Source organism: Ascaphus truei, chromosome 5 (assembly GCF_040206685.1).
Source record: "Ascaphus truei isolate aAscTru1 chromosome 5, aAscTru1.hap1, whole genome shotgun sequence".
Classification (NCBI taxonomy): Eukaryota; Metazoa; Chordata; class Amphibia; order Anura; family Ascaphidae; genus Ascaphus; species Ascaphus truei.
This window is the reverse complement of record NC_134487.1, coordinates 276649403-276676026: the sequence shown is the minus strand read 5'-3', so window position 1 is coordinate 276676026 and position 26624 is coordinate 276649403. Positions and strand designations below refer to the sequence as shown.

The 26624-nt window shown below is 42.1% G+C and overlaps 1 protein-coding gene across 2 annotated transcripts in view; it reads right to left on the bottom strand.

The window, feature by feature from the left end:
* Positions 1-410: 410 nt before the first annotated feature.
* The window catches only part of LARP1 (La ribonucleoprotein 1, translational regulator), a 55981-nt gene continuing 29767 nt past the window's right edge, over positions 411-26624 (bottom strand). For both annotated transcript variants that reach the window (XM_075602153.1, XM_075602154.1), the window contains exons 4-19: positions 22612-22771; positions 22199-22327; positions 20405-20554; positions 14925-15087; positions 13962-14106; positions 13239-13413; positions 12828-13000; positions 11620-12006; positions 7698-7821; positions 6845-7050; positions 6622-6728; positions 6145-6302; positions 5915-6059; positions 4795-4904; positions 4301-4428; positions 411-3802 (exon numbers count right to left, since the gene is read on the bottom strand). In XM_075602153.1, coding sequence (XP_075458268.1) covers positions 3590-3802; positions 4301-4428; positions 4795-4904; positions 5915-6059; positions 6145-6302; positions 6622-6728; positions 6845-7050; positions 7698-7821; positions 11620-12006; positions 12828-13000; positions 13239-13413; positions 13962-14106; positions 14925-15087; positions 20405-20554; positions 22199-22327; positions 22612-22771 — 2673 coding nt within the window. In that variant the 3' untranslated portion in view covers positions 411-3589. The remainder of the gene's footprint in view (positions 3803-4300; positions 4429-4794; positions 4905-5914; positions 6060-6144; positions 6303-6621; positions 6729-6844; positions 7051-7697; positions 7822-11619; positions 12007-12827; positions 13001-13238; positions 13414-13961; positions 14107-14924; positions 15088-20404; positions 20555-22198; positions 22328-22611; positions 22772-26624) is intronic.

Sequence of the window (26624 nt, the reverse complement as noted above, 5' to 3'; positions counted from 1 at the left end):
GGAAGCTGCCTCTAACTCCAGACCCAGCTGATTGGCTCACCAGCGCACCATGTGACGAGTCACCGCTCGTCACGCAATTCTCTTGCATACCCTGGCGGCTGACGCGTCACAGCGCGTAGTGAGCCGTGCAGTGAGGGGGGAATGGTACCGGCTCGGTAGGATACCCCTGCTGGTTAGTAACGGGTCGCAGCGGGACCAAAGCCTAATGGTGTGAAGCCTCAAACCATAAAGAGGCGAGGGGGGGGAGAGAAATGTGGTCCTCATCTACTGTACCAGAATGTACTTTTTAATGCATTAGTTGCCATTTTTCACATTACCATTGTACTACACTGAAAATTATGTTGCCTCTATAAAGACGGGAAAAAAAATATATATATTTTCAGTAACTGGTAAAATATTGAACAACGACGGGTCTTTTAAGGTTTTTATTTTTATACATTTTTTTTTGTATTAAAAAGGAAAAAGTATAATTACCACAAATTACCAAGAAATGACTAAAGCACAGCTATAAGCAAATCATAACGCAATAAGAATGGGTACTCTGAATAATATTAATGTTATAATACAAGCGCTCATTCAAGTATTTTACATTTGTTTTTTTTTTCTTTTGTTTTTTTAAATATTTTTCTTCTGTCCTCTTATGATCTAATGATCTTAGCATAACGGGCAAGATTATGTAGCATTCCATGGTCAAGGGCAGCAGCTTGCACGAACAATGTCAAAATCAGTGACCTTTGTAGGCATATGAAATCTGAGAGTTGGCAAATGTTTTGTGGGGGGGGGGAGAAGGTAGGATCCTTATAAAGGCCACACAGGTCCTTGGGTCCTCTAAGCCAAGTGTTTGTTTCTTTGTGATGGATCCAGGTGTGATCTAGAAAACCGCTTTCAGCACCTTCCCTCAGTGGACTCAGCGATTCAACTCACCAAGTAGCAGTTGATATGCCACCAATATCTGGATGTACATGCTGGCTTTATAAGGAAGAAGACAGGATGTAGTAAGGTGGCATGAAGCAAGTTCTGCGCAATTCTAGGTAGCAAGGTCCCAAGCAGTGCCGGGGGGGGAGGGCATCAGAAATGGTGAATATTACTGGAGTCATCAAATCATTTACAGAACTAGCAATGTGTAGCCAAGCAAGGTAACCCCATCTGATGCCCAGAAGGTGAGGGAGGAGATGCCCAAACTTAGAACAAACCACAGAACACACACTGCCTATCATCAATATAAAATAGTAGGCCAGTAGAAGATGTGAGCAGCTAACCATTGATATATATCTATACATATTTTGAAGATATATGTTCTGTTGTGTAGTTCAACCATCAACTGCATAAATATGGAGGGGTAGTGTGAATGAAGACACTGTCTTCAAGCAGTCTAGTCCTCAAGGAATTCTTAAGAGGAGTTGTAGGCAGGCATTATTCCAATTCCTCCCCACAAAGAAGAGGCACTCTACCATGTGGGTAGGGCAAAAAGGGGCAAGCTGGCATTTAACCCACCAGCAATGGTGAAAAATGAAACCACAGGAAATTAACAAACGGAGTGATTCAGTTTCCCCCCGTGTGATGTGTAACTCAAAGATTTCCTCAAGGATCCAGCCCTAATTCAGTCTTTTCGGCAATGCAGATACCTCAATGGAAACTCGTGACTTGGTGTACAAAAGATACTAGGCCTGATCTTTAACAATACCCCTATGATTGCAGGAATCGAATGCATTTAACAAACACTCCAGTGTTAGAGTTGATGCTCTCATGTGGAAGGGGACGGTGGAATGCAAAATTCTGCATTAGCAAGGGCTGTATGGTAACTTTTGCAAATCACATATACAGCTACAATATGTATAGCAATTTGGAAAACCATAAGGCTCTCTTGTCCTGGGTACTGTATGAAAACTACCCTATCACTAGGGTATTCCTTCCAGAGAACCTGCGTCCTTGACACCTTTTGTTCGGTGGTGAGAAGTCACATTGTAGGGTCTGGTAGTACTCCTCCCTCCCAAAACTGTAGCCACTCAACTAAGATGTGGGAGATGAAACCCTAAAACCTCCTATGCCCTGGAGACCCACCAAACTTTGCTTCCTCTAAGATTGGCAATACCTGTATTCAAGAGACCAACAGACTGCATTGTGGCAGTGATATGATGAACCCAGCAGGAGAGGCTTGTTACACAATGAGTTGTGTACCACTCCTATGATAACTAAATGTATCTGCCCCTTACGTTCCATAGCACCATGACCAGCCCTGAAATACTTGACAACCTTTGGAGGGTTCAAACCCTGAAGATGCCCCAAAGTGACACAGCAGATGCAACACAAGCAACCCTTGGCATAGTAAATACCTGATCTTTTAAACTCTTCCCCCCAGAAAAAAACAAAACGAAAAACATCAAATATTCTCATCCGTTGTCTACACTTAGTGGCAAACAGTTCTCTATATACCGATTGGGCTTCACTACCCCAGGGGGTACCCCCAAACAGTCTTCTTCAGAGAATAAAGCGGCAGCAAGAATCCTGAGCACGGTTTGCGTGGCCTGGTGATCTCGTTAGTCTGCAGCAGTGCTCGTTTCTGATTGGCTGCAGGTTTCCTCCCAAAACGGCAGCTTTCTGCGAGTTCCAAGGTTACAATAAGGCAACTTTTTGTAATCTTTGTTTTCTCAATCGCTTGATAGATTTTAAAAGGGGATAGGGTAAAATAAAGGCAGTCTTTTTTTATTTATTTTTTTTAAAGATTTTTTTTTTGCAGTCTTTGCTCTTTAGTTTTTTTTGTAGTTTTTTTTCACAGTCTGAAGTAACGAGAAAACAAAAAAAAGTAAAATATATATATCTTTGAAAAAAAAACAAAAAAAAAACAGGGTTGTCTTGAAGCTGTGAGCTGAGCATGTCAATGGGTACAGACCCAACTTCTCTCTTTTCATAGGACATGAAGCCACAGGAACCAACGCCACCCAAGTAAGACTCCCGAAAGTTCTTCTCCAAGGTGTCCAAGTAGGAAGAATCAGTCAAAGGCCATACTCAAGAGGAAGGGTGTTGCAGAATCCAATCTGAAAAACCAATGGCTTCAAGGCAGGTGGGTGTGTGTCTTACGCAAAGACACACATGATTAAATGACCCCACCATTTTCTCTTCCCAAGCCTGTAACAGCAACGCTCTGCATGTCTGCCATCTGCAGCCTAAGAGCAGAGAGTAGTCCTGCTCTCATTAATCCGCCACCAAGGTAATCTTTGCTCAGAGGAGGGCACAAATCAATAATTTAAAAAGGAAAAAAAAAAATTTTTTTTGAAGATTTTTCTCCCTCCTCAACTCATTCAGTAAGCCCCTTCCTCCAGGTTGCTGCTAAAAAAATAAAAACTAAGTTTTATATCCCTAAATCAAACGAAGATATCTTCCTCTTTAGGGTGAGCAGCCGCCACCTCTGCATGAAAGATATGGGAACAGTTGATCCGCTCCAGCACCTGGAGTCTCTGTTTGCAGAATTACCTCATGTGGAAGGAGGAGGGGATCCAATCTGCTTGTGAAACATACTTCCCCCTCCAACCCCCAGGAAGTCTCCTTCAAGTCCCCCCCCTCCCCCTCATTCTCTTCCACGCTATACTCCCTACTTTCCCCCTCCCGGAGTTTGGGAATCCAGCGTGGCAATGGAGGGCTGGCTTTGGGCTTTGGCCTCTTCCCTCGTTGAGTTGTGGGATGAAGAAACTTGCGCCTGATGACCAGATCCTCTACTTGAAGACTGGGAAGGGTACCGCCTCCTACCCTCCCCCATTGAAAGCGAGGGGCGTCTCCGGGAACCTCCGTCCTCTCCCATCGGTGGCTGGAAAAAATAAATAAATGAGACTTACAGCAAGTGCATCATTTAAATAGAAATAGGGAGGGGGAAAAAAACCCAAAAAAAACCTATTACAGCACCAGTCCGTCCTGGGAAGGAACACAACACGCGCACACAACACGCGCACACAACACGCGCACACAACACACACCACACACTTTTGAAAAATAAAACCATATGCATCATTTCTGTTAGTTCTATTAACTTTACATAGTAACTATAGTTCATGCTGCTGCCCCTTTGCCAATGAAAGCAGTATTTCCCTGCTACTTGATTTAAACATCTGCTTTATCATACAGGCAAATCAAACTACACGCAAGGTTATAAGATAAGAAGGCACAGAACACACAGTATTTTGTTAGGCTGTATGTGTCGGTCAGGAATAAAATGAGTGATAAATGGTGGCAATCATGTTCATTTAGATTAAATTCCCCCACAAAATAGCCACTAGTAGGCTCAGTCATCTCCAAATGATGTACTTACATCCACCCTGAAATCCTCCAGTCTGCGGAACCTGCCCAGGTGTTCCTGCAACTTCGGGTCAATTTCCAGGTTTTTGGCTTTGGAATATTTTAAGAAGGCCCAAAACTTCTCCAGTCCATACAGCTGACCTTTAATATAGAAGACACAGGGATAACAGGTGTCAGCGATCTTCAGTAACAAGGACAGCAAGGAAAATCATCCAGACGACTGGCCAGTCCCATTGAGGACTGAGAATAAACACACACAATACATAATAATATACTATTATATTATACACTGCGATATACATTGTGTTACAATGTAGTTTAGAACCAAGCCCTGCTATTGCTCTATAAACCCCTCTGTGATTACTCAAATGCAAATGATAATTTGAGGTATAGCCAAAAGACGCAAAATCTCAAAGCTGTGCATACAGCACTACCACTCCAATGGCGCCTGGCAGAACCTGGAGTCACAGAGGAATGGACAAACGACAGGGAGAAAACAAGGCTCACCACTTTCATAATCCCTTCTGGTCTCCTCCTGGAAGTCCCGGAATATGTCTAATCGGAACTTCTTCTCCAGCCCGTAGCTGTAGTATCTGAAAAGGCATTCCAAGCCGTACCTGCAGAACAGGAGCCGAGGGTTATTCTAACACAGAAACCCTGCTAGGTCTTTATACTCATGTTGCTTACAAACCAAATTGGCTGTAAGAATATCTTGCCTGGGTAGGGCCCTTGAGTACCAGGTTTGGGCTTTATTTGCATACAGAAGAGGAACTGAAAAGGAGTAGGAATTCACTAAAACCAGAGCATTTTTTTTATGTCTGATCATCACTTCAAATTCAGATGCTTAGATCCCATGCCCCTAATGAACAAGAGCTACAAAACAAGGCTGGCTGATGCTTTCGGCTAATCTGGAGCATTAAAATGTGTATTACGGGGTTTCTAGAACAGATATGCAATGAACACTAAGTGTGCAAATATGTTTTAATTAGGAATATGCCACAAGTCTGGTTTATAGACCATTAAGATATGTCTGACACTTCTGCCTTAATAAAGGTTAATAAAAGATATATTTGCTGGGAAAGTGCGAGTCCCCATTTTTGGCTGATACCCAGAAGTCACAACATTTTGGAACTTATTACACTATTGTATTATTTCTTTGTTCCACATAAGGTGAGATCTGCGCTCCCAAAGCTACATCTACAATCCGATTAATAAAGGTTAAGCCTGCCATTACCCCTACTGTCAACAATACAGTGTATTATTCTGTGTTTTATATGTTATTTATAGAAGCAGAACAAGGGAAACATATGCAAGAAGGTCCCTAAAACTAGGCCTGAAGGGTATCCCCAGTTAAGTGTGTGTGTGTGTGTGTTGTCTGTGTATTTGTACTGTTGTGGATATACTTTTGCAATAAATTAATTTGATAAACTCTTATGTTTCTGTCTGGCGATACTGATTCCTGGTATTAGTCCTGGTCTCCCTTTACAGGCTATTAGCTACCCTTCATTTGTTTTTGTGCATAAATGTGCAAAGAGATGTAAAACATTACATTGCAGTTAGGGGAATTGGGCACCTTCCCCTTCCATACGTACTTGACCCAGTTGCTTGTTCTTAGTGCACCACTGACCTGTATCCTTCCTTGCCGTCATCCACAGCCAGCTGCTTGAACTCCTCGTACATCTTCTTGTTGAAGTGATCTCGTAGGAAGAAGGACCAGAAGCGGAAAAGCGTGTTCATCTCCTGGGACTGGCCGATGCCCAACCTTTTCCTCTCTTCGGACAAAGGAGGGAAAAAAAAGGTGAGACCACACACAGGACACATCGTACAAGTGGCCACAGCAGCGTTATGATCCCTCACCGTTAAGGCAGCGTCGGCGGTACTTGTGGTAAACGTGTTGCGTGAAGCCGTTCTCCTTTAGCAGCTCGTGGGAAGGATGCTGGAACTTTGGCAGAGACTGGGGGGTGCATCCATAGTTGCTCAGAGCTGGGGCTCCTTCCGATGGACTGGCATTGGAGCTGTAACAAAGGCGCAATGAGATGTGTTGCTTGCTGCCCTCAGCAGCTTGTATGACTCTAGGGAGTGAAATGCAATTGGCAACATGGGGGAGGTCCTACCACTAGTACGGCGTCTCCTTGGACCCTTCCAACCTCCAGTTATTACCCAACAGCCCCATCTATGACCACCAGGATACGCCTGCTCGTGCTACTCCACTGTTTCACCCGAAACCCCCATCCACACCTCTAGCTTTGTGGACAGTATCACTCCTCTTTAATCCCCTTGGTCTTCTCCTTAAAAACACCTCCTTTCTCCCACACCACAACATCCCTTCCGTACCTGACTGAAGCAGTACGCGGTCGGTGCTCCCTGGAGTCCATCACCCACCCCACGTGGCATTCCATGGGTGGGTTAGAGCTGTGACGTGTCTTTCTTTTCCGCGGCGTCTGTAAAACACAAGTGGCGTTTCATACAGCAAAGGTCCGCCAGGGGGAATGTGCTCCCACATCCAGACCAACCCTCTCCTGGCACACACATAGGTGGGAAATTAAAACATTATTACCTTGGCATCGATTGTCCGTCCCTCCTTCACCACTGGGTAAAACCTTGGTGTCAGCGTTGGGTCCTTCAATCGGGGCGTGCGTGGGGTACGTGGAGTCCGGGCATTGCGGTAATTCGGAGACTCTGGAACGGTGGTCGGCAGGGAGCGAGCGATTGTGGAAGGTTCAGCAACTCCAAACAACTTGTTAGCCAAGGCATCCGTGGGTACTGTGGAGGATGTAAAGGAGGAGCATGGCTGATTCTAGACTATAACCCACATGTAGACTTTTCCAGTTCATGGTTGTATTTATATTTGGAAATGACTTTAGACTTCTGCATCAATTAACAATTTATTTCATAAATAGGGATTCTGAGATAATAACTAGAAGGCGAGTCTTTACAACAAGGAAGCAAATACTCCATTTTGTTCATATAATTAATATTTAGCCGTGTAATACAATTAAGGAACAGCTCCAAAGAACGTACAATATAACATAACTAAAGAGGAAATGCAAGGTTATCCAGAGCATTTTTTCTCCCTTCATTTTTACAAGAGGAAATCTGCAGATGTCTTGCTCCATTTTCACATACTAAACGTTGGGATGTAAAAAAGCATTATGAGGAAAGTACACTCAGGACTTGTGGAGAAAAGCCTCAGATTCTCAGTTCAATCACTAAAAATAAGGCCTGTTTTAGGTCTGCCTGACAGGATTAAAACGGAGGGTATTCTGTACTGTACGATGCAAAGTTGTCTTTAAAAAAGTGATTAGAACACAAATACGCTGTATTGCTTCATGGTGCAGCATGTTCACTTCCACTGATGGTGGCATGGATACCTTCTAATGCACCTTCAAGTTTATGAATTACGTGCTTACCCTGCTGAAACCGTGGGGGTCCCGGTGGAACTTCCTGATTTGGATCCACAGGAGGCTCAGGAGTCAAGGTGTCAAACTGTTCCCGGCTGATCATGTTCACCTTTTTAAAGTTCTCAACCTCTTGCTGAAATAAGAAAAGGGAGACGCGAGATTAATCGAGCATTAATGACACCGGACATTTTAAACTCCCCGAAATGCTGGTATGTCAGACGTGATGCCAAATGGTAATTCTGTCATATGCAAAAAAAAGTGGCACGCTCTTATATGATAAATCAAAATATACACAAGTACTGGAGGGGCTCTGTAGTGCAGGGAAAGTCCTGTTAATCCCCAGAGGATTAGAAGAACTGAACTTCGATGTAACAAGTATCACTCCTAAAATCTTCTTGAATTAAAAAAAAAAAAAAAAAATGGTGTTGAGTATCGCCAACATTTTGACCCTCCATGGGGTCTTTCATGGTACCAAAAGATTATTAATAATAATAATATTTTGTACCTTGAAAAAAGGCCCAGTGGGCGGCTGAAAAGTCGGATACTTGAATAAAATCAAGTTAAGAAGATTTCTTAAGTGAATCCTGTTACAACCAAGCAATTCCAAATGGTAAATCAGCAAAAATAATGCACCGGAAGACATGCCCATTCAAATTAATAAAAAGAAACAAAAATTCCCAGCACAGCCTGCTGCAGTGGTTTAGAAATACATTAAAAAAACAACCCATTAGACTGCTGTATTAAATAAAAATTGTACGGTGGATATTGATGAGGAGCGTTGGCACGATCTTATTTTGCATATAAGGTCACCAGTCAAGCAAAACTACTGATTAATAAGGTTTGACATGGACGGTGTACAACAGGGAGCTTACCCAAACCCTGTTCCTCCAGGCTTGAGAATACAGAATCATGCCTTGTTTTGAGCCCATAAACCAACATATGCGGTAAAACTTGTGTTTTTCAAAAATAGTCTTTGTGCATCATGTACTGCCTTCAGATAAGGCTGCGTCCATAGTGCCCGAGACAACGCAAGCTACGTAGCTCGTGCCGAAAACAAACACTACGACGCCAATGCATTTGCGTATAGTGCGTGCGCACATGCGCGATGGGGAGACCGGCCGCTTTCCGCTACAAACAAGTTTGTATTTCCAGCGCGCGGGCCGGGTCACGTGACTGGTTCACCCAATGAGGGCAAACCAGCTCCGTGACGTCACGGCCGCGCCGTCCGACACCTCCATGTAGCCTCTCTCTGGCGGCAGGAAAGGAAATCTGCCCTGCGCCGAGGAGCGCGGAAGCAGGCGCGTTCCACTATAGCCGAGGCCCAACACACATCCACACCTATAATCGGATATTACAAAGGCCAATTTTAACCGGTATGGAAATCCAGGACACTGTTTTGGTTGCTAAATCGTCCTAATGTGTGACCAACACTTCATAATAAAGCTTAACAATGTACGTCATTTAATTATTTACAGGCCAGGTTCTGCCAGGCTGCAAACTATGCAATAACTACACGCTTCAATGGTAGGATAATTGCCATGGTGATTAATAATTGGTCGCTGAATTCTTGCAGTTCCCAAAAGCTTAAGGCTGCGCTTAAAGTGCCAGCGACAGCGACGTCGCTCCAAAACAAATGTATTGAAGCCTTCTCGTGCGCTTATAGTAGGTGCGGAGCGACGGATTGGTCGCGATCGCTGGCACTATAAGTGCAGCCTAAGAAACACCCAAGAAATTAAGAAGTCCAATGAATTATTGTTTAAAAAGCAACCACCCAATAACCACCCTTCAGAACTAACCTCAGAATCATTCAATCAAATCTCTATAAAGTTTCCAGTGAGCACAATACACCCACCTCCCTTACTATACAAATAACAAAACAATGACTATGTAACCAGGATTTCCCATAATGAAAACTGCAACCTGGGTGGAAAATTGACATTGCAATAAATTAAGAAGGGATACTGGGATGGCTAATAATAATAATAATAATTACATTGGGAAAAGAAGGTTTCAGAAAGCAAACCGTGAGTACATATGCTGCCCAGTACAAGTCCAAGCATTTTTGAAAGATTGGTTACCTTCTTTTAAAAATACAAACTTGCAAAGCAGCCATTGTAATGACGATGTATTTCCTAGGAAAAGCAAACTATGCAATGACACTGGTGTGATCAGAGGTTCAAAGACATAACAACTGCCAAACCTTGCTTTTCCTCCCTTGCTGCGGTCCCCAAGAGAGTTTAAGCAAAGGGATCGGGGATCACCAAAGAATGCTCAACACGTCTCCCATAATTCCTACTCCCCATTCTTACCCGAACTCTGGTTCCCTTGGAGGACCATGGCCAATTAAGCACCATGATGAAGTATTCCTATGGAAATCATAGCACTTCCTGAAAATAAAATATGGGCGCTGTCCAGGACAGCCGTAGGATAAGGGAGAACGTTGTGCATCATAGTGATGTGGTCCGAATCACTGGCTCATATGCAGTGAAGCTGCTGGAGGCCAATCACCAAAAGTGCCAGAACGGAGTAGGTCTTGAACATCAGTGGTCATGGTATAGGGACTGCTGGGGACTTAAATCCCTTTAACCCTTTCAAGTGCCCTAATGGCATACCACACTGAAGTGGTTCCCCTCCCCGGCCCAGCAGGCTGGAACAGTGACATGATCACATTATTGCTCCGGAGAGCAGTCACGTCATGCCGAGGGGCAGAGAATTTGTGGCCACGGAGGTGGCATGACCCTCCCCCCAACACGGCAAGGATTTAAAAACACAGGAAAATACAAATGCAGTCCCCATTGGGATACACAACACGGGGAACAGACAACTTACGGGGAAGAGAGATCCCTCCACACTGCAGCCCATGACAGAATATAAAAATATGTGGGCTTTACAAAAAAAAGAGTTCTCCCCACAACCACAGGACAAAGTACCCTGGAGGGTCGCTGTGCTTTATAGCACATTCTGGGTTTCTCTTTAGAGAGGGATCACAATTTATCAAGCGAGGAAGGCAAAAGCTCCAGAAACTGCTGTGTGACAGAGATTAGCATGTGAGAAACCAGATGACTAACCTGCACAAACATCAGCAGAATGGTCAATACTCAGGTGAACAAATGTGTTTCATATGACCAATAAGTTGAAAGGCGTAACAGGGACTACAAGAGCATGCATGCAAATTTGAAAGTAAATACTTAAAAAGTCATGGTAATTACATCATCTCTGACCAGATCTCAAGAGTTCTTTTAATGCTCTAGTTGGCAGAAATTAAAAATGTATAATAAAAACAGGGTAACAATACAAATGAGGATTTTAACCTCTAATAAAAGCAGTCCACGTATGAAACTGTTGAAGTTACCATATGAGTTTCAAATCGGGCCACCCAAGCAGAGTGAAGTATTGAGAATCAAAAATGGGATACAGGACACAAGACATTAAAAGCTACTATTCTATTATCTAACAGGACCGTGTTATATGCTGGATACAGATATGTAACTTACGGCAAAACAAAGCAACACAGTGCAAGACTAGACATTTAACCCAAACACACCAAGGGGCCTTCCAGTACTTGTATATGCTAATCCTCACTGTCCACTCACTGCCTCACAAGCACTGAAAACGGTCCATTATAGGGTATTTTGGCAGTTCTCTGTGCTTGGGAGTGGAAAGAAAAATGAGTACAACAAGGAAATAAACTTTTGTGTAGAGTAGTAGGGAAGCAGGTTGCAAAAGAGCAACAAATAAAAAACGTCAAGGTCTAAATCAATTTGACAATGGCTCAGCTTTCTGACATTCTACTTCACCTAAGAATAGGTTTCAATGGGGTGTTTTCTCCCCTATTTGGTTGGTTGAAACATTGCTTAATAAAAGATATAGAGAAAGACACACAATATCTTTACAGGTTTAGAGTTACTGGAATAATATCCCCATCTCCTACCTTGATCTGAGAATACTCCGGCTCAAACTGCTCTGTCCACAGGTCCTTCTCATAGTAATACAGGCCGTCATTAATAGCCTTGGCAAACTCTGAGCTCATCTTTGCGCGGGATGTATGGTTACCGGTGCGGTCTCCCCCCGGGTGCTTGCGCAGGGAGGGCGGGGTCTGTGTGACAATGAGGATTTTGTTCACATCCCGGTCGTCGATCTCGTAGTCAGAGTCCTCGTCTGACCAGTCAGTGAAGGTGTTCTTCCTCCCGTCCATCTGCTCCATCTCCTCGTCGAACATGAAGTCCAGCTCCTCAGGCTCCTCCTGCTCTCGGGGCGGTTTCTGAGGAGTCACTGGTGGGGGCGTCGTCTGCTGGGGGGACTTGGCATCATCGGACTTCTGGATTTATTCAAAAAGGGGGTTGTTAGTACAAGCCAAACTTTGCTGGGGCTGGAAACAACGAACAAGGGAACATTCCATGTTCCAACAGATTTACTAGAGGAAATGGGTTGTCTTTTGGCATCATTCACCCACATCTACAGCATACAGTACATATACTGAGTAATGCATTGTAATGCTTTTCCTCTGGTAGAGAGGTTCATTCACCCACATCTACTACATAAGACCACAATGTGCATGGTAAACACAAAAAGTTAGCAATCTAGTAAGAGAAAGCAAGTTACTCAACTTCTTTTAAAAAGAGCAGTTCAATGTTTTGATAGCATAACCTTATTACTTTTGTAACGGAGATTATTTTGCAGAAACGGTTACTGACATGAGCGTTGTTCTTAAAATTTATTTCACAAAGTCGGACATCAGCTTTGGTGCAATCCATGTTCATGAATATCATGTGCTCCCATTAAAATGTATTCAACACCTGCCAAACAAACTCAACTTCTTCCAAGACTTATGTTGCTACAGCTTATTCAATCAAATATACATTTACGATCAATCATAAAATTAACATTTCAGGTTATTACAGTTTTAAATCGGTCAATGTTCGCTTGGGTGAAAGGGAAGGATATTTTCAGCTTCTATTGCAAAAAAAACACAACCAAAAAACATCTCTCTAGCACAGGTGTGGCCAACTCCAGTCCTCAAGAGCTACCAAAAAGCCAGGTTTCCAGGATATCCCTGCTTCAGCACAGGTGGCTATGGTCTTAGACTGCTTTAGCACAAATGGATTGTTAACAGTGTCTGCATTCTAGCCAAGTCTTTACCTTGGTTCCTGCTGGGGAGGGCCGAGGCCTTTTTTTGACTTCGATCCAAGTTTCAGAGTCCAGGTCGGGCAGACTGGCCGAGAGTCCCTTGGGCATAGTCTTCAGGTTACTGACTTCCTCAGATTTTGTAGCCAAGGTTGGGCTAGATGAACGTGGAGAGCCAGGCGCAGATTCTTTGGGCAAAACGGAAAATATATCTGTTACACGAAGTACATTTTTTTTGCCATGTACATTACTCCTTTGGGCCAGTATTTATAGTTGCACAATTTTTGATCTGCATCACCCACAGCTACTTGTTGCCACATCGACTAACTGCATCTGATGCCCCAGTTTCACCCCCTACACAATTTCGGCCACTGCATCTCCCTCATGTACAGAAACATGTTCACAAATGGTGCAGTTTTGTCTCACCGGTTTCCTTCTGGAATCCTTGTCTGGGTACAAACTCTGGGCAATCAATGAGCTGGGAGAAGTCTGTCTGAGAGGGATCCGCAGGAGATGGGCCTGGTAGTGGCCACGCATTCGGCTGCTCCTTCCGTCTGATCTTCTCATCAATGATCTCCACCACTTTACTATCCTTTAGTGCCTGGAGCAAAGAAAGGGGAAAACTTTACAGTGGGGCACGGCGCTCACAGAAGCCCTGCGCTCTTCTCCCAATTCTCCAATACATTTAAATTAAATGCCGGGGGAGCATGCAAGGCCTCCAAGTTCCCTCACCTTGTCTCCGTCGGCTTCTGGTGACACGTCGCCATGGCAACGCGGCCTAAAATTACGCTGCGGGGGTCACATAACTTAGTGAAGTCAGAGACAAGGTAAGGGTTGCGGGGGGTGCGAGCAGGTGGGGAGAGCAGACAGGGGGCGCAGACAGAAACGTTCGCACACTCCTGAGGTAGCTTATGAGGTCTGGCACTCCAGGGGGCCTCATCACAGTGGCTACGCCACTGTTTTTATGTCATCACAATGCAGCAGAGGCGCTGTGAAGCTGACCCCTGGATAGACAGCAGCACCAAAGTGTTGAGTCCCTGCAAGGATTACCTCGGTCTGTACTATTTGTGGTTTCAGCCAAAAATTCAAAGCAACGTGGCTAATTGCAGATTAGTCCAAAGAAAGTGTCCACAGCCGCTTCCCGCTCACCTTAACAATCAACCCAACATCTGTGGTAAGAGCCTGCACTCTATGAAAACTGGCAATCAGACCAATGGGCAGGAAGCCCTCCGCATCCATCTTCTTGCGCAGGAAGAAGTCCCTCTGCAGGTTGTCCACACTGAAGTAATATTCTCTGCAAAATAAAATCGGGAGACACTGAGAAACAAGTCGGCTGCCATTCCATTATACAGCTTCCGCTCACTCTGATGCAAGCACGCACTGCAAGTGCTTTATCTCTGATAAAGAAGAAGGTTCCTGCAGATCTTTACATGCATATCCATGGCAACAATTGTTTTGAGGGGTGTGACTCCGCTTCCATGTTTATAAGCTTACCCAGCCCACTTTTAAGTAGCAGGTCCTGTGAATGAGCCGTCTCTTTCTCCATCAGAGAATTAAAGAACATTTCCAGGTAGTGTTAGGACTTGAAAACCACGCCAGGGTATCCCCTCTTTTGCAAGCTTAAAATGCTTTGGCCAAAGAATTTAACTAAATGACCCTCACTTATGAGAAGAAAAACAGATAAGTATTTAACCATGTAATTAGTCATATTGTATGTAGCAATGGAGCTTCTTATCTTGTTACATGGCTCACCAGAAATTAGAGGCACTGCTCACACGCCTTGATACAAGATGCAGCCCAAAGCTCCATTCACCATAAGGCGCGTAGCTACTGTTTGGCCAGCGACCATTGTTTACATGTTACACAGGGTTGGTTAGGGTGAATAAGAGGTCAATTTGGGCAGAGTTACTGTACGTTTTCCTCCTTCAGTAGTAGAGCCAACAGGTCGCAAACAAGCTTATACACACATAAGCACAGATGATTCACTCTGCTCTGAACAAATTGTATAGGTTGCTGCTTCCGATTAACGACTATACAAATCACTGCTTCACACACGGTGCATTGCTCAAACACTACGCTCAGTCCAGCTCTCTATGACATGAGGTAACTTACATCTGCCGTTTGATGTAATCTTTCAGCAGCTCCTGATCCACGCTGTACAGTTCCGAACTACTCATGTTGTCGTAGTAGTAAGTGATGTTACTGGGATATTTCGGCCCACGGGACCCATCTGAACCTTCAAACTTCCGGTACCCGTACGGAGCGTCAAAATGAGCTGCAGGACACACAAAAATAGAAACAACTGTTTTATTTCCACACCAGCCAGCTCATAAAAAGGTGTTCAGAAGCAATCACAAACGTTCTAAGAGAAGGGCATGAAAATATCACTTCAGAGCACATTCACATGCTTTTCACCATTATCTCCTGGCATTCAGTGCTGCCACTGCTGCAAAGCATTCTGGGAAATGGCATGCAAATGCACACACAGGGAACAAAGAATCAGATACCGTGGGTCATATCCGCCTTCTAATGTATATTAATATGGCTTATTGATCGATTTTAACAATCCCCCAAAGCTTCGCCTCTTTATATAACGTTGCTCTTTTGCTTTGTAACGTACTGCATTATTATAGCCTTATATTATATTAAGAAAAGAAAAAAGTCAGTTCTCCTGTGATCGATCTGCGATGATTCGGCTTGGGGTTGACTAAATGGCTGTCAGTGCAGCAGAAGAGGACCAAAGATGCAAAGGTCTGTGGGCAGTCACTAGATACAATTGATGCACAGCTAGAGAGTTGGGCTCAAAAAGGGGTGTGCCAGAGCCTGTTTCAAAAGAGGAAGGGGATGTGACTTTAAATGGGTTGTAAGGGAGTGGGGCCGCGAGCAAGGAGGGAAGCGCAGCGCCGAAAGATTGCGCACCACTGTGCTATAGAAACAAAAAATGCTGGTTACATTATAATACATTAAAAATGTCAGTTGTTTAAAAAAAAATGCTACAAGTATTTTCTCATAGTACAGAAAAAAAACCACATGTAGGATATTGCTTGGTCTGCAGCTTTAAAAAGGTGCAAAGCGGGACATTAACTCCACAAAAGTTCCCAAAATGCTGTGATCAGGGATCATTTCTAGACAAGGATCTTAGAAAGCAAACAACAGAGGTTTGTAAGAAGAAAAGAACAAAAAAAAACTATTTGGTTTTTATATTATTCATTCTGCAGAATTTCACTGGTAAGTAATAGTGTGAAAAAAATTAAAAGGCAATTATTACAGTAACGTTAGGAGTACCCAACAAAAATCAGTATGTATATGCTTTTAGTGGTTAAACTGTCAGTTAGCAATTTCAACCCAAATAAATATAAAAAAATGTTTTAGACAATCACTTGTAAAGAAATGATACATCTGAACACCAGCTTGATTACAAAGCTGAAATGTTGCTACGATGGACTAAACCTTTTACATTTGCATAGGCGTTTGTTTAATGTTCTAAAAAGCTTTATTTTATTTAGATTTAAGGGTTAGATTGTGTTTTTATCTCCAAAGTTACAATAACCTTCTCCATATCAAAGCTCAAAAATAATTTAAATAAAGCCATATCGCAGGGCATACTTTTTAGCAAACACACTTCACTAATAACATTTCTGGCAATTACTTCAGTGTTGGGCTCTAAGGCCTTAAATCTACAGAGCACAGAAGCATGTATGCACATCTAAACAGCTGTGGGGATTCCTAGGATGCAGGAAAAAGGGCGGCATTACAAAGCAGTCCTGAGGAAAATCACAAATCTTTAATCCCAGTTTCACAATGTATTGTAGCAAGTAATAAACTGGGAGAGATAAGATTATTCTTCGATCTACCGGGCAGGTTTCCCTTTTTGACTTTATGCACCTATTGTATTAGAATCGCCTGTAAACTATTGTTTATTTTCTAAAGCGCTGTGTACATTGCTAGGGCTGTATAAATAAATACATCCATTTTAGCAGCACGGCATGCGGCAAGATATTTTAGCCAACATTGATTGTACTAAGAAATGTGTAGCAACTTGTTCACAATTTCACACGCTAGTCTAGATGAGGAAAGTAGAGAGCTGGCACTTGCTTTACTTTTGATGAAAAGGTTTCGTGTACAGGTTTATTGAGAAGTAAATAGTTTAACCACAAGCATTTGCTGCAAATAACATGGTTCTGCTCCGGGTACCCTGTGGTTCCCATCCTTTTTTGGGGGGCGGGGGAGATTGTTGCTTTATTATTTTTTTCCCTCCTTAAAGCAGCCTTTAAAATAGATTTGAAGCAGTGGGTCTCCGAAACTCAACCGCAGCTCCAGGGACCCCCTGCTTACAGAGATCCTTCCCTGCCTGTGTCTCTGCTCAGTTTAAAGCTCCCGTGTCACGTGGGCCATTAGGATGCCGTAAAAGATGACATCACAGCTTATTGGCCCGCAGAACATGGGACATTTAAATCGCCACTAGGCATCTCAGAGCAGGGGGGTCCCCGGAACCAACATTAACACGGTCCAGCTCCGGAAACTCCCTGCTTCAATCCTAATAAATAAAAATAATAAAAAAACAACACACACACCCCACAACACACACACACCCCCCACACACACACACACACCCCACACACACACACACGTTTTCACCAGGCGTGCTGTTTTAAGTAAAGATGTTCTGAATATTTTTGGAAAGTCTGGATTTTCTAGCTCCTGCTTACAAAAGGGTCTCCAAAATCGGTGTCACGCCCCATTGATAAAGTAAGCCTGATTTATTCATATACCCCCCTCCTTTGTCTGGGCACCAATTACATAAGGACACAGGATAAGGAAAGTGATCATGCGGAGGGATGAGGCCAACACCCATACAAAACTTTCGCAGGATAAACTTTCAGAAGTGATTAAACCGCTTGTACGGGCCTGAAATTCCATTGTAATCAAATCTGACTTCCAGATCTAATGGATTAAAATAGGATTGTCTGGGGAATTGCACCAAATCCTTCTATCAAAAAATATGACATACGGCACTTTATTCTTGTATTTCTTTTTCATTTCATTATATTTCTTTCTCCCCTTTTCTATGGAGTATTTTTCGTTTCCTCGTTAATTTCCGAGCTTAAGCTTGTCTATTTAACTATATAGAATGGTTTTCCCGTTTTAAAAAATAAAATAAAGTCCTTTAAAAAAAAAAAAAAAAAAAAAGTTTAAAAATATGACAGCAGAAATGTCAAAAATGGGAAACATTAACAATCAAAATGACGCAAAGAAGTAAAACCGTTACTTTAAAGCAGTAATCCTCCCACACATCTGTATAACTGTAACTTGTATAATAATGCTAGTATCGCTCCTCCCCCCAGAGAAATTCTGGCAAACAAGGGGGATTGAGAAGTTACATAGCGGAGGAGGTTGTTGAAGGAATGAAATATATATATATATATATATATATATATATATATATATATATATATATATATATATATATATATATATATATATCCGTCAATGTTCAACCTATTTTAAATGTAGATTACATACTTATTCTAGATTTGTATTTACAGTACATTGATCCAGAGGAAGCCTAACAAAAAGCCCCAGTGAAACATTATCCAATGCGGTCTCATAAGGGGGGAAATGAATTCCTTTCTGATTCCAATATTGGCAATCGGATTTCTCCCTGGATCAATATCCCTCCCAGGTTTACTTATTTTGTATATCTCTGTATACCTTTTTAACATATCTATTGTATCTGCCATCACAGCCTCCCATGGGTAATGAATTCCACATTTTAACTGCCTTTACTGTAAAGAACCCTTTCCTTTGTTGCTGGTGAAAAATATCCTTTCCTCCAACCTCAAGGGATGACCCCGTGTAGTTTGTCCTGTGCTTGGGATGAATAGTTCTTTTGAAAGCTCCTTGTATTGACCCAGAATATATTTATATATAGTTATCACATCCCCTCTTAGCCGCCTCTTGTAATATAAACAAATCTAATTTAGCTAGTCTTTCATCATAAATCAGATTTTCCATCCCCTTTATAAATTTGGTGTACTCTCTAGTTCCATAATGTCTTTTTACATTTTATGGAGTGGTGCCCAAACCTGTACTCCGTATTAAAAAGGTATAGCCTTACTAATAATGCTTTACAGTGGCATCCTTAATCAAGGATTTACCTAATTTTGCCCCATTTACATTTGTAAGTCACCAGTTTATGCTTGTTTCCCAAATGCATAACCGTACATGTATCCGTATTAAACCTCATCTGCCATTTACCTTCCCAAGTTTCTAGTCTCTACAAGTCCTTCTGGAGAGAAATGACACCCTGCTCTGATTCTATTACCTTACACAAGTTAGTGTCATCAGCAAAAGTGGAGACGTTGCTCTCTATGCCAACCTCAAGGTCCTTAATAAACAAGTTAAAAAGTAGGGGTCCCAGAACCGATCTTTGAGGTACTCCATTTACATCTTTAAACCAACCTGAAAAGGTTCTATTTATTACAGCTCTGTTATCTATCCTTCATCCAGTTTTCAATCTAGGTGCAAATATTTTTAATGAGATCAATTGCCTTTATTTGGTACACTAAGCTCATGTAGCACTGCAGCAAAAGCCTATGCAAATTCTAAGTAGATCGCATTACCCTGGTCTAAATTCCTACTTACCTCTTCAAAGAAACTAATAATGTTAGTTTGGCACGACCGATCCTTCATAAATCCATGCTTACCATTACTAATAATGTTGTTTCCCATTAGGTATTCCTGAATATAATCCTGTACTAAACCTAAAGTAGCTTCCCCACTATTGATGTCAGGCTTACAGGTCTGCAATTCCACAGTTTTGATCTAGCTCCCTTTAGGTATATGCACGACCTCTGCTTTATGCCAATCTTGTGGTACTGAGCCTGTTGAAATTGAGTCCTTGAATATTAAATGTAATGGTTTGGCTTTTAATGAACTTGGAATCTTAATAACTTTTGGGTGTATGCCATCGGGGCCAGGTGCCTTATTTACTTTCATTTTATCAAGCCGCCTATGCACTTCTTCCTTAGATAAAAAATTATTCATTATTGTAAAAGTTGTGGATTCCTCCTGGGGCACTATATTTGCAATTGACTCCTCCCTCCACTTGAATTCTTCTACCTTTGGTTTGTGCAATGACATGGGGCTCAAAGTTGGTCTAGGACATTTGGTTGCGGCCATTTGGTTGCGGCCAAATGATTGCCGGCGCTTCGCTGCGACTCACCCCAGCGCTGCCAGCCACTAATGTAAGTGCCTTACCCTAAAACCCCCTACACTAACCATCAAAACCCTTAAAATTAACCCCGAACCATAACGGCTAAACTCCCCCCCTACCACTAGTGCTAAAACCCCTTAAATTAACCCCTTTCCCTAAAAAGTCAAAATAATGACCCCAAAGGTAGCCAGCAGTGGGTGGGGATTCCAGCGGCAAAATGGCTGTGGCGAGGCAAGTTGCGGCCAAGCACCTGTGGCCATTTGGTTCCGTCGCAACACCCAACACCAAATGTCCTACTCAGCTTAAAGTCCCCTTGTGGCACACCAAGTTCTGCCCCAAACAATCACTGCGTGGACGTAGAATGTTTTATACTCACAGCGAGTGCCTCCTCGGCCACGTCCTCTCCCTCTTGCTCGGCCACGGCCTCTGCCCCTGAAGCCGCCACGCACGGCTCCCTCGCTTTTCACGCTGGAGGCGTCGTCATAATCGGGCCAGTCCCGCTCATGCTTGTTATCTGGATACCATGCTTTTTATCATGAGACAAGGAGAGAAGAGGAGCCGTGAAATTTACACCTAGTGCTTACGAGAGAGGTCCGTAAGCCACCAGACTGCTGAAGGACAAGAGCGAGCACACTGGCTCCCCAGTTTAGTGGTCTTTAATAAACTCCCTTCAAGCAAGATGAATTAACTCAGGAAAACGTGATCAGCAAATCTCTTTAAAAATAAAATATTTAAAAAAAAGGGGGGGGGGGGGGTTTGACAGACATCTGCCAAAATCCTCTAAGCTTTAAACAAAGCACTCTTGGTATCTCTCCCACATGAACTCTTACAGCATCATATTAACAGCATTTCCTAGATTTGCAGTCACCAGTCTACAATAATTAATTAGGGTGCATGGGCACTTATGGTATTCAAAGGCTCACTTTTCTAAGGGCAAGCAGTTTTTATTTCTGGTCTAATGTGTAGCAGGGTGCAGCAACACTCCACACAGGATCATTCAGAAGCAGTGCGTTCTGAATGGAGGACTACGCAAACATGCAGAAGAAACTGCACCCTACCGAAAAGCAATTTACAGTACTGTATTTATAACATTTGTAAGCATAGGCCCATATTTATTAAGTGGTGCCAAGTCACATGAATGAGCGGTAACGCATCTTATGGCTTGGCACCAATTCGTAAATATGGCCCTTATGGGGAAATTCACTAACCTCCGATAAGGTTTAGAGCACCACGATCCCACATTAACTGCGAAATCACAGTAGGTTAGTGAATCCCAGCGATAGTGCTTTATAATTACATAGTGCGCCTATACTTCAGAGCCACCTGAAGATCAGCACACACGACCTAGTTCTGTATCGCAGGAACAATTATCGTGTTACCGAACTACATGATCTGAGGAATGTGAAACAAAGTGATTTACTTAAGAACACATAAGGTATGCTGGAATGAACCCAACAAACAAGGATTTAATTTAAGTGAAAGATACCCTAAAACAGGGTGTGGGAAACCTGATCAGCCAACAAACATAAGATGTCTTTAAGTAGTGCACATTAAGACAGAATTGTGTCTATTATGTTATGCACATTATGAAAGTGAGGTATTAATAAGAATGTTAAGAAATATACGGTCTAGAATACTCTTAGTAGAGTAAGAATATAGGGCATCCATGACTTTCTTGGGGGATCATTATGGTTTTGCTGCTAGCTGGAAAACAAAATAGTATAGTCACAATAACGCTGTGACTACCTAGTCATCTCAAATAGTTTGACAGGGAATGGGGTGTAACCAAAGTGTAGCATACACCGTAACCAGAGACCGTTCTAAAATAAATACACCCAGACACAAAATCACAATGAACACCTTTCTTGATACAAACGTTTAGGTCACCTTGAACATGTTACTGCCTCCCTTACCCCTCCATTACATTTGATTGTGAACTTCTGGATAGCAATTAACTATATTCTCTACAGCACTGCATACACTCAATGCAGTCTGAACAAATGAAGAATTCACATTATACATTGATTATTTGCCTTGAGGGAAACCAGAAGGAGATGCAAATATTTGACTATGTATACAAGGATTCCAAAAGGGATGTATTCATGCTGCATGTCCTGCTTGTGTCTGAGGCTCCTGACAAGCACCATGGCTTCCTTGTAACAGCACATACCTTTTGGGTCGCTACGATTCAATGGGTGACGCTGCTGCTCATTCTGGCGGTTATTTCTGGAGGCCGTTTTGTCCCTGGGTCCCTCTGGTTTAACCTCGATCTGCAGGGGAACCCACTTGTGTTTGTTCCCTGCAGGGAAGAAAAAAAAAAAAAAAAAAAGATATAGAAAAATAGACCATGAAACTTGAAGCTTAGATCACAGTACCTCAAAGTATCACCCCACAGACCACTCCACCTAAACAGCCTACACACCGTTCTCATGTCACCAGCAAAGTTACTATTTTACCGTATGACTAAAACCGAGCTGAACAGAAGTGATCTTCAGGTGTATGTAACAAAAGCAACACTTGTGACATTACCAATGTTTGCCATTAGAATGAAATGCATCAAAATATTAAGCCCCCACACTGTACCTTTCTTCTTCTGAGCGGACCTCTGACTATCGTCATCTCCGTTCCTCTCCTCGCTGGACTCGTCTGATTTCAATCTTTGGTTCTCTTTACCATCTGCACTTTCTTCTTTCATTTCCTTCTTGCCCAGGGATTTCCGGGTCGGCTGAATTTTTGAAGGTGGCTAGAGAAAGCAGACAAGAGTGAGCCTGATACCCCATGTTCTTTACAGACAAGTACATTATCATTAAGTATTGTAATTTAAATCACAAAACGGCACAATGAATTCCTGCCTCAAGAGCTCACATTTTAATGTAGTATGAAGTACAGTATGTAGTATGAAGGACAGGAAGATAAAGTTACTTTCTAAAGATCACACACAGCATAGGGTTACACACATGAGCATCCTACATTAAACGCTAAAGCCAATAATGGGAGCAGGAAGTAGACATTGGTCTCAGCACCTTATTTGAAGTTAAATCACAAACCGAAAAAGCATAACCCCCCCTTTCCTCCCAAAAATACATTTATGAATGCCAACAGTCACACATAGTATGGGCTAAAACTAAAAATGTGTAGGCTACCCAATTTAGATCTAAATAGTCCAAAAATGGGATCTAAAATTATTTTCTAGGAACTTTGCACACAATCCATCAACTAATATATAATATATCAAATTATAAAAACACAATGGGTAAACAAAATAGCCAATATATTCATAAAATAAATGGAATGATGATGATGATGGATATATATATATCTATATATATATATATATATATATCTATATACAGTATATATATAGAAGCTGAACAAAGATTAAAAATGGGACCACGGTTATTAGAAACTTCCAAATCATATTTTTTTTAAAATTTAAACCCTTAATTGCCAATGTCTGAATTTTAAAAATACAATATTTCTCTTGCTGACAGGCATCAATCACCCCACTCATTGTCTGAATAATATATGATCTCTACCCGTATCAGTTATAGGCATGAGATCTTTATTGTGGCAAAGACTAACATAATTGGAAACATTAAGGACAGGATTATCTCCCAATATTTTGCTCTCTATTTCGAGTGGTCTTTTAGTGCAACCAACATATTGAAGACGCCATTTACTTTAAACCAGTGTAAAAAAAAAAAAAAAAAAAAAAACTATAGAGCAATAATACAATTGGAAGAGTTGATTATTGGATGAAAAAAATAAAATACGTTTAGCTTTATTAATAATATAAAACATTTTACAACACTTATAGCATCCTAGGGGTATAACTGAAATCCGATCAGGAGTGGATTTTTGCTCTTCTTATATTATGCAGGGAGCAAGACAATTTAAGATTTTTATTCAACTCTTTAATACAATGTCAGAGCAAAACAGCTTTTCGAACAGATACTGATCAATCAAGTATATTTTATCACAAGGTGCTGTCTACCTGCTGTTTTTAAGTGTGTGTGTGTAGATATATATATATATAATGGGGAAAGGCGGGGTTGCAGACCTGCCTAAGACATGCAGATGAGCATACAGTTGTATTTGCATATATATATATACACACACACACACACACACATACGCATGTGTGCATGTATGTATGTATGTACATATACAAATATATACATACATACACACACAATATTTGTCTTGCACCCAGTCATCATTTAGTTAATGATTTCACATATTTCCTATGTTCAACTAGTTGATGGGTGCGCAAAGTTTGCCAGGTCATATTTTTGGACTGTTACCATTTGGTACCCTCTTCACAGCCCCCAGAGAGGGTTTAGAGCAGATATAGCCCGTGAGGAAAATGGCATTGGCGCAGAGAAACGAGATGGGACACGTCATATTGTGACACTGTCTGATGTCATTGTGCCGGAACGTGGATAGATGTTGCTGGAGGGACATGCAAGCGGTACCCCGGATACAATGGAAGTACATTTTGGTTGCTACTTTTATACCCTTTGAAATAAAACATATTACACACTATTGTTTTTATTCATTTTTTTCTGTTTCAGATTTATTCTTAAAGAATCTGGCCGTTCTACAAAGAGCAGCAGACAACACATTGGAAGATTTTGAACATTCGATACATGCACTTTTATATAGAATTTTTCACTACATTACTTGTATAGGCATTGATATTGGTTTGAATATTTAAAATGTCTTATATATATGTCTCTATACAGAATCTTCAATTGCAATTCATTTATTTAAGTGAAAAAATGCTGTTCTAGATATGCTGTACATTGTGGTTTTAACTTTTAGCACCTACCATATATTTATGCAGACTTTAGTGGTGTCCTTATGTCATTTTAAAACGACATATCGCTTTTTATGTGTCTTCTAGCACAGACTAAAGCACTCAGCAACGTGTAGATGGAACCCCACTCTTTGCATTATGTAGTGTAGACTGTAAAGCCTGTAAGCTTCTTTAGATTTTTCCCTAAGCTCAATTAAACAGCCTTTCAAACTTAAGCCTCCACTTAAAATTCAGAACACACAAGAAAAAAGAAGCTGAATATTTGACGGTTTTTACAAAATGGCAGCATCCAGACCGTCAAATGAAGTTGATGTTAGAAGGAAAGGTTTGTCGTTTCTGCTTTTGATTGTTTACAAACAAAAGAACAAAAGCTGGGAGAGACGATGGCAAGTGCACCAACTTAAATAAAAAATGATGACAAAAGAAATGTCATCATTGGTTATGCCAGGGGCTCTCAACTCCAGTCCTCAAGACCCCTTCTCTCCTTCCCCCCAACAGGCCAGGTTTTATCGATATCTCTGCTCCAGCACTGGTGGCTGAATCAGTAACTCAAACACTGAGCCACTGATTGAGCCACCTTTGCTGAAGCAGGGAGCCACCTGTTCTGAAGCAGGGATATCCTGAAAAGCTGACCTGTGGGGGGGGGGGGGGATGGGGGGGTCTTGAGAACTGCAGTTGAGAACCCCAGGGTTATGCTAATGATCCCTCACCACAGGTTTGCTGCCACCGACTTCAATTCGACTCTCCTGTAAATCTTTTTCAGGTCTGTGCTCGAGAGCCACTGATAAACCTGGAGACCATGCTAAAGTCTATTTAACTACGTTAGGCCAGCGGTGAGCAAACTGGGGGCAGGAGATTTGTCTGGGTTGGGCGCAGGCGGTTGCAGAGGCCCAGCGCTCTTCCCAAAGGCATTTTAATGCCGTGGATCGCGTGCAACATTCCACTAACCTTGTTTCAGCCAGCTGTGTGACACATCGCCATGGCAACGCAATGGTCAAATGACGCCGCGGGGCTATATGACGTGACGTATCAAATGACGCCGCAGGTCACGCAACATGACGTCACATGACCCCGCAGCTTCAATTGACACGGATGCAAGGTGGGGGGTGGGGGGAGGTGCCTTACCAGGCAAGCTAGACAGGGGGGCGCAACAGAAAATGTTTGCGCTCCCCTGTGTTAGGAGATGCACTGCCATATTGCCAACAGAAGAGAACAAAAACTCATGTGTATGGGCAGTTAAAAAAGAGGCAAACAAAAATAAAATCAGTGATTCATTACAACTGCCATGGCTAAATAACATTGCTTGTATGGGGGTGGTTGTTAATAGCTGAAGCAATTTGCCTATGCACTTGAAAGATCTTACCCAGTTATACTGATTTAGCACAGTTAAATCAGAATTATATACCAGTCTGCGCAGACAGACAAGCGGCCAAGGCGAGTCCCAGTCTTCAAACAAAATTCTTCATCAAAAGAGCCGAGCAAATGATTCCATTATCCAGCCTTAAATATGTATGCCACATTATTACTACACCCTTTCAATGAAAAATTTCCAAATCTTAGAAGGGAAACAGGGTAAGAGCAATAAAACATGTAGGCTTACAGTTAACAAAAAGGGTAAGTGAAGGAATTATTACTCAGACAAAGTATATGCCTCTGAATCCCAAGGCTAGGCTAATAAGCTACAGAAAATGTCCTTGTTTCCACCGCTGCTTTGGAGCTAGAATAATGAACATTCAAACTATTCATCAAATAACATTGGTAATGACATCTAAAAGCA